This window comes from Hibiscus syriacus, unplaced genomic scaffold (genome assembly GCF_006381635.1).
Source record: "Hibiscus syriacus cultivar Baekdansim isolate YM2019G1 unplaced genomic scaffold, ASM638163v2 tig00113302_pilon, whole genome shotgun sequence".
Classification (NCBI taxonomy): domain Eukaryota; kingdom Viridiplantae; phylum Streptophyta; class Magnoliopsida; order Malvales; family Malvaceae; genus Hibiscus; species Hibiscus syriacus.
In genome coordinates, this window is record NW_024063454.1 from 178,854 (window position 1) to 187,453 (window position 8,600).

At 32.3% G+C, this 8,600-nt stretch overlaps 1 protein-coding gene across 3 annotated transcripts; it reads right to left on the reverse strand.

Annotated features, from left to right (window-relative positions):
- Positions 1-988: 988 nt before the first annotated feature.
- On the reverse strand, positions 989-5,678 carry LOC120186157. Of its 3 annotated transcripts, XM_039190173.1 has the most exons (13): positions 5,522-5,678; positions 5,284-5,448; positions 3,772-3,870; positions 3,536-3,658; positions 3,363-3,431; positions 3,189-3,285; positions 2,961-3,063; positions 2,634-2,844; positions 2,302-2,415; positions 1,960-2,091; positions 1,752-1,832; positions 1,378-1,494; positions 989-1,258 (listed from the first exon to the last, which is right to left on the reverse strand). In XM_039190173.1, exons 1-13 carry the CDS (start codon positions 5,630-5,632, stop codon positions 1,223-1,225), a joined length of 1,458 nt encoding a protein of 485 aa, XP_039046104.1. In that variant the 5' UTR covers positions 5,633-5,678; the 3' UTR covers positions 989-1,222. The 3 variants fall into 3 exon arrangements, 2 of the variants coding, with proteins under 2 accessions (XP_039046104.1, XP_039046105.1); XM_039190174.1 differs by lacking the exon at positions 989-1,258 and having other exon boundaries at positions 1,378-1,558; positions 5,522-5,677; XR_005522185.1 differs by lacking the exon at positions 989-1,258 and having other exon boundaries at positions 1,409-1,494; positions 1,646-1,832.
- Positions 5,679-8,600: the final 2,922 nt, after the last annotated feature.

Sequence of the window (8,600 nt, forward strand, 5' to 3'; positions counted from 1 at the left end):
TGTAGGATAAAGCACGTCTTCCTAATAAGGATGGTAAATGCTTAGTGGAGGGATGTTGCTTAGACAACTCAAGCATTGTCCAATGAGAAAACAGATTCTGAGAACAGATTAAAGCATTTGAGAATTAATGTCTGATCAAAATCCGGTTGATTTCGAGGGTTTTAGACCAAATTCAAATGCAATTTGAAGTGGGAAATGAAAGATGAATCATGTAGCACCACACACCTGTCCTTTGTGCTTGCTTAGTGGGGGTTCCTACCAAAGCCAAAGGAATTTACTCATTTTTGTATTAGAAATAATTCTTTTTAATTAGTCAATAGTCCAAATAATTAAAAAGAAATATATGTTTATAATTTTCTTAACTTAATGCAAATACAATTACCCAAATTCAGATTTCATATGAAAAATAATTTTAATTTTTATTAATTATATCATTCAATAAATTCAAGAGAATGAGTTCGAATATGTTTAAATGTAAATTTCTCCATCTAATAAGCTTGGAAACCATGCACTCATGGATTAATATTCTGTTTCTAACATGATTACCAACTAGTCCTATTTTGTTTTGTGAGGGCCAAAAGGAAAGCTGTTGGGAAACAGAACATATTCTTGACTCTGATTTGTTGATCTGACATCGAAACACAACACGAACACCACACGGTTCTTCGTCCCCTACAAAGAGTCGTTTCTAACCTTCCTAACCATGTCGTTCAACCCACTATCTGCCATTACTTTCTTCATCTAATATAGACACGAACCAAACAACCTCAGTAATTAAAAGGTGGTTGTTATCATTTAAGATCTCAAATTCGAGCATCGTATATGTAGGATATGAGTGTTCATTGTCAAATAGTTGAAAGTGTTTTAACAGACAATACCTTATGTTCACCTAGATTTACCATTCGACAACCTTTAAATATGAAAAAATCAATTTATTCGTATTAAACACTTGCACGTATATCAAACATTCATATCCGAATGAAAAGGAAAATATAAAAATAAGACTCGTATAGTAGTCCACTTGTATAGCACTTCCTTTCTGCAAATGCTTTGATCCGAGCGGCTCGTAGAATATGTTACATCTGGCAATGATTTGACATATGTAAGGATCTAGACCTGCTCATTCTTCAATTTACGGAGAAACGTACAACAAATCATGTTTCAGAAAATTTTCAACAAGAGGATCCAACTTGGAGCTTCGCTAAATGTGTCTGATGGCGTCCTAAATAAAACGCTGTGATAATCCAAAGTAACAAACCTGGAGGAAATAAAAATGATGGAACACTTTCATCAGCTCTGTTACGGACAAGGATATATAGACGAGTTTAATAAATGTATGAATACAGATGACCGCTTGATGGATTTCTGAAGACATACAGGGAGTGCATAGAGAGAAACTGTTGATATTCGCCCGTTGAGCCTGGTGAAAAGTAGTTTGTATATACCGGCTGCCGTAGCATCCCCGAGTCGCTGGACGATTACATCTATGCATATCTGCAACATCAGGTGTACAGGCAAACCGTATTTAAGTGCTTTCAGCATTTCACAGACTAATTCACTTCTTAGCGGACTCGAAAAATACTTGAGATGCTCAATTGAAACACAAGAGGTTTGGTTCTAAAGTAAAAGGAAGTCGAATACTAACATATGATTGACATATGCTGCATGCCCGCTAAAAAAAATAAAACATCGGAAATTCATCGAAATAAAGTAGCAGAAACATAAAGGACACAATGATAGAATCTATGCACTTTAGCTTTGTATTTCTCGTCCTCAGAAACAACGGTAAACAAGAGTTCTCTTCCGGGCTTGGTTACAACATAATTGACCACCTGCATAGTAATAGACGTAGAACGGTCATAACAATGTCGGTAAGCAAACCAAGTTCCGTATAAATCAGATAAAAAGGAAAGAAAAAACAGAATAGATTAAAAGAAAAGATGGTCGACGTTGAAAGACCTTTCTTAGAGTCTCGGAAATGGCAACTACTGTCCAAGTTGGCCATAAGGCAACTGCAACCAGATTAGCTAAGGAAACAAGTGGAGTGCAACATAGAGCTGTAGTAACCCCAGCAAAGGTAAGAATCCGCCCCTGTAACATGTGAAGACACAATAGCAGTAAAAGTTAGGATCGTAATTTGATCAAATGGCATAGCCAGAGATGATTTGGACCCCATAGGACAATAGACATGAAAAAGAATGACATCAACGAGCACCAAGAAAATAATTTATCTTCTTTGTTGTGATGAGTAGATATTTTAGTTCAAAACAAACTGCAAAAATCATAGTAAGCATAGCATACCGTTAAGGTAAGTTGTCCTGTGAGGATAAAAACAGCAATTAAGCTATTTATTTGGCCAAACAATCTTCTTCTTCCAACCGAACTTGCAACTGTCATGGCAATGACATTCACTTTCTGCAAAATTAGAAAATTGTACCACGACCAAGCATATTATTGGACACAACACTAGGTAAGAACAACCCGATGTAACAAATTAAACGCTATGGACTCTTTTTGTTTAATTGAAAATTTTGGTGCATGCAAGTACCAAAAAGAAAAATCTCAATAAAATTTGGTGCATGTAGGCAAATTCAAGCTATATGTATTGTGTGTATCAAGATAGCATTTTTTACCTGAAAATAGAAGAAAGAGGAGACAACTGAACTCAACCAGAGGAACAATGACACATGCAACAAATAGGTTGATGACAATATGAGCCGCAATCCATCTAAGATAGCCCAAAGCTGAGGCTTCACAGGAGTGGTAGATAGTTCAGGAGAAGAAACTTCGACAGTTGATGCAGTTTGCTCATCATCATCATCTTTTGGTTGATCCATGTCAGCTCTTCCATAAGGAAACACCAAGTTAGAAAATATGAGGCTCAATCCTCAAAATTCATGTGTGCAGGTTCACAAGAAACACACACAAAACAAAACCACAGACATGGCGATTTAGCTAACCCGATAGGAGATAACTCTTCAGGGATAAGAACTATATCCCTGTTGATCCCTTTTGACGACTGTGCTGCTAGTTCCATTAAAACAGCAGCAAATAGGAGAAGAACTGCAATTAAATGGCACAAAGTTGACAAAAGAAAAAGATACGGTGGGAGGAAAGAGAGGAGAAAAACTAGTAAAATAACAAACATTGACAATCCGGCATTCAAATAATCAACCGGGCATACATACATGACCCCAGCCAAGCCATTCCTGTGGCAAACAAAGACCCAAAGAGCTGGCCAAGCGTAGCACCAGCACCAATGAAACCGAACAATCTTGACCCTGACTGAATGCAAAACGGAATTTGAGCACAAGCAAGATATCTTAATCTTCATGGGAAAAAACTTGTGAAATCATCGATACCTCACATTCTGTGACATCAATTACTCTAGCCCAAGTTGAAGATATTGTAATAAGATTAAGCAGGGAAACCTTCCATTCAAACCCAAAAAAATGTGTTTCCATTATTAATATCAAAATACTAGATAATAGTTGGCGGGCAAAACTAATGACAAATGGATCAAGTGTTCTCATACCCAGAGGAACAATCCAATTCTAACTAAAACATACAACCAACCATGGTTTCCCCAACCTCTAGAATCAATAGGGCTGTCTTGATCGATAGCGACTTTAAGTTCGGTGGAAAGCCCAAGTGAATTCTACAAAAAAATTGCATCACATGTTAGTACAAAACAAAATGAAGAACCGATTTTATGATGACAAACAAGGATCAAACATGAGAATGGCACCACCATGTGGACTTTGGATTTACCTTTGAATTGGATTGTGAAGGCTCTATTGATGAAATATGCCATAGGATGAAGAACACAACAAGTGATACACTAAAGAACCTGTGTATAAAAACCAACGCCTGGAATTTCAAGAACCACCGATAAGAGGATGATATATAACAAAAAATGAAGAATCCTACTGGTAAGAAACATAGTTATAAATGGTTACAATGACAACGTAAAGAATAAAATCGCAATTAATAAGAAATATAGTTATACAACCTGATACAATTACTAAAACAACCATAGGCGGATCAAAAAACAATTTCCATTATTATCTGGTTCAATGCTAAAGCGCAAAAATTAACACACAAGAAAGCCTTCCAATCGTCACATGTATGGTGGTATTCTCTCAACTTATGGAAGTTAAAGGTCTCATCTTCAAGTCCATTTATGTGAGTGATCGTAGAAAGTAACCTTCCAGTGTTTAAGTCAAATAATTGGCAATTAAAAGTTACATAGACCAAGTGATGCAAAAGCTACATTATCAACCATAATTACAACAAAGAAAGCTAAACTTTTCAATTCATTTCTCCCAAGACACTACTTCTGGAACCATATACAAGTAATTTACTCTTCATATGCAGAATGATTTCCAACTGATCACCAACATCATCAACTACAATAACAAAAGAGAATGGCGCCATAATTCATCCGTCCCGGAACTCCACTCTACTGAACTATGACTAGGTCATAACTCATAGTTCTCTACATAAACCAAGAGAAACAAACAGCAACTCAATCATACTTGTATTAAGTAAAATTATGCGGTTTGATATCTACGAAAGTTAAACTGTTAAACTCTTGATTCTTCAAAACTACCATTGGTTTTTATATACCAACCTCTCTTTAACTTTCCACTCTCCAAAGGAAAAAAGTAGCAAAACGAACTGCTAATGAGCCAAACTTATCACTTCATCATTAAACTAAAGAATAGGGCTGAGTAAAACACGACTCAAAAAAAATTCAAATTCAAATCGAGTTTAAAAACTGCTAATGAGCCAAACTTATCACTTCATCCTTAAACTAAACAATAGGGGGAGTAAAACACGACCCAAAAAAATTTCAAATTCGAATCGAGTTAAAAAATAGATCTCTAATAATTTGAAACATTTTAATTGATTTTCAAGTTTGACTCTACTCTACATATATAAGTATATCATGTTAGAAAAAAAATGAAGAAATATATATGAATATTATATATAGTTATAAAAGACCGTATAAATTAGAATCAAATAATATCGTAATATTATAAATATTTACAATTAAATTCAAATAGACTAAAGACTCATATCAAATGATCACTCCTACTAAAGACTGCCTATTTTCAAATAACTTTTGAGTTATAAAATACTACTCATGACTCAAATAACTTGAAAATTTTTTAGTCTACTCAGATCAGATGATCACTCCTACTAAAGACTGCCTATTTTCAATATTTCAGTAAAATTCCAAAATCCAAGAACAAAAACAATAAAGAAAATGAAATTTACCCTGACTTTGGAAAGATTAGGCAAAGAGAAGATAAGAGTAGAAATAGGAGCAGCTATCAAAGTCAACACTAAGGACCCAACAAACAATCCAGGCAAATTGGATAAGCCCAATGAAATTGCTCCTTCATCCCTTAATGGCAGCACCACAAAATAAGCACTCAAAATCTGGGAAGGAAAAAGCAATTCAAAAATATGATCTTTAGGTAAAGTTAAATTGAAGATTGGTAATAAAACTTACAAAGAAGAAGCATGAAGAAGAATGGAGCAAAGCAGAGATTTCATGAGGGTGGACTGTGACGAAAACGGAGACGAATGATTCTAAATGCCGTCGACTGATTAATTCTATCATTTTTATTTTGTTTTTTATTTGGTTGAAATGAAGCAAGTAGAACAGAGAACTATGAACAGAGGTTCTCAAAGACCAAAGCAGGGACATTTTTCGGCTTTTAACATTAATTACTTAATTGCAACAGAAGACCCTCTTGTATGGACAGTTTAGTTTTCTGCCCCAATATACTTTGCTTCCATCAAATTAACCTATTTATTTTTCACTTTGTTTAAAACAGGACTATTATATGGTAATTGTGAAAGCTTGTTTTCTTGGGTAAACTACTCAAATGATCATATAACTATGAAGTTGATGTTGATATGACCATTATACTTTTAATTTTTACAATATTATCACATAATTATAAGTAGTTTCAATTAGGGATGCGCATGGGTCGAATTTGGGTCGGGTTTCGGTCAAACCAACCCGACCCAAAAATTATACATCCTCCACCCGACCCGAAAAATATACACCCTCTACCCGACCTGAACTCGACCCGACTTTTTGAGATAAAATTGAACCCGACTCGACTCAAAATAATATATTTATTAAAAAATATTTTTTATTCAATAAAAATATGGATTTAATTGAAAAACATTATATAGAGGGGTACTATTGTAATTATCCCTAAATATATAAGGTAAAATTATTTTTTGAGTTAGGTTGGGTCTGATATTTTTCATCCTAAAATCGAACCCGACCCAAGCCGACCATTACCTATAAAAATACTCGATCAGGCCCAACTCGAACTCAATTTAAAAAAAAAATTAACCCGATGAAATCGAGTCATGTCGAAACCCGTCATGTTTGAATCCTATGCTCATTCCTATTTTCAATTAAGCCATATGTAGTTAACATTTAACATAAGTACAATTAACAAAATTAGTAGAATTATATATTTAATCCTTAATACTTATACATTCTCTAAATTTGATCCTAATTTTATTTTAGTTCAATAAATATAATTCTTCAATTAAATTGTGATACATCACCACTTAATTACCTTCTGAATTGAAGAGAAAACAAATATGAATATAGTTTACTACCTGGGGGATTCAAACCTGGTACCATGGGTGGCTCCTCACTTCAACTATTGAACATCTCTCATGTTTGTTAATAAGTGAATACATGTATTATATATCTTGCTAAAGTTAAATTTATTTAGATAGGATTCAAACTTAAGACTTTGTTAGAGACAATACAAGCTTTAACCCGTGAGCTAAATTTAATATTTATAATTGAATTACAAAATTTTATAAATATCATAGATTATAGTCAATGATAGAAAAATAAATAAATAAAAATGGATATGTGAGAACTTAAACCTAGGTCAATTGAAAATATGAAAACACTTGAATCACTAAGAAAATCTAATAGATTATTTATAATTGTTTTAAGATTTTAATATTTTTAAATTAGTTTTTTTATATTTACTTTTTAATGATTATATATATATATATATATATATATATATGAAATCATTAAAAATAATTTAAGATTCAAACTATAATTAGTGGCAGATTCATTAAGGATTCATGGTGGGCACATGTCCACCTGAAATTCCAATTTTCTTTGGACAATTACATATTTTAATGATTGTGCCAACCCTAAAATATTAATTTTCCACCTCGTATTAAAATTTTATGTGATTAATATACATACATACATACATACATACATACATACATGCATGCATACATACATACATACATACATGCATACATGCATACATGCGTACATACGTACGTACGTACGTGCATCCATACCCTAAAAATATTTTTGGATCCGCGACTGATTATAATCATAAGAAAAAATAATTTAAGATTCAATTATAAATTTATTTTTTGATTTAAATTAAAAATATGATAAAAATAAATTTAATTTTAAAATATTTAAATATTGAATTAATTATAAATAATCTATTAGATGTATTTAAATTATTTATATTCTATCATATTCTCAATTAGCTCAGATTTAAGTCGTGAATTATATATATATATATATGATATAAGAAAATATTGTAATTCAATTATAAATATTAGGCTTATTAACTTAACACAATATATAATGTGTGTTAGCTAATTAACAAACACAGTAAGTGGCTTAGGGGCTGTTTGTTTATTTTAGAATGACTAAGCGTTGAATGATTCAAATGCTGAATGATTCAGAGGCTTTGTATGACTTAGCTCTGAATGTGACATGCTGTTTGATAATACCTCTGAATCATTCAGAATGTACTTCTGTGATGAATCATTCAGCACTGTTTTGTTGAATCAGTCAGCACTGAATTATTCAGAGATACGAAACAAACACGCTGAATGTTGAACGGTTCAACATTTAAGCACTGAATAGTTCCATTAAGAGGCAAACAAACAACCCATTAGTGTTTGAAACACAAATGGTCACTCATGTTTGAGTAAATTTTTGTTTTTCTCACTGGAATTTTAAAAGTAACAAATTGATCACTAATGTTATGTATTTATAACAAAACAATCACTCAATGTTAAAAAGTCGTTACAGAAGTAACGAAATACCAATGTGACTGGACGATCAACATTAAGGGTGCGTTTGGTTTACGGAATGTAAGATTATCATTGGGAATAAAAGATTACCAGGGAATAGGATTATTGGGAATGTTGTATTTTGTGTTTGGTTGGTTTAGCAGGAATGTAAGATTACTGTGTTTGGTTAAAGGAATAAAAGATTGTTGGAATGTATATTTGACCAAATTGTCCTTATTATATATTTGTTTTTTTAACAAGTTGGAAAATATTTATGTATTTTCTTTAAAAATTTAAATTCATAAAATTTATATAATTTTTTTTACAAAATTAAAAATATAAAAAGGTTTAATGAAAGGGTAAAATTTTATTTTAATCCCTGAACTTCATATAAAATTTTAATTATAGATTTTTTTGTAAATCTAAAATAATTTAAGGATAAATTTGTAATTTAACCTTCGTAGAATTTTTATTATTCAATGACAGAA

Bases quoted from the DNA above. Each gene is read 5' to 3' on its own strand.
- LOC120186157 (XM_039190173.1), bottom strand. From the start codon at position 5,632: ATGATAGAATTAATCAGTCGACGGCATTTAGAATCATTCGTCTCCGTT. The intron at 3,432-3,535 runs GTATGAGAACAC...TTTGAATGGAAG, and splicing joins GAATTGGATTGTTCCTCTGG to GTTTCCCTGCTTAATCTTAT. The intron at 2,092-2,301 runs GTATGCTATGCT...CACATGTTACAG, and splicing joins CAGGACAACTTACCTTAACG to GGGCGGATTCTTACCTTTGC.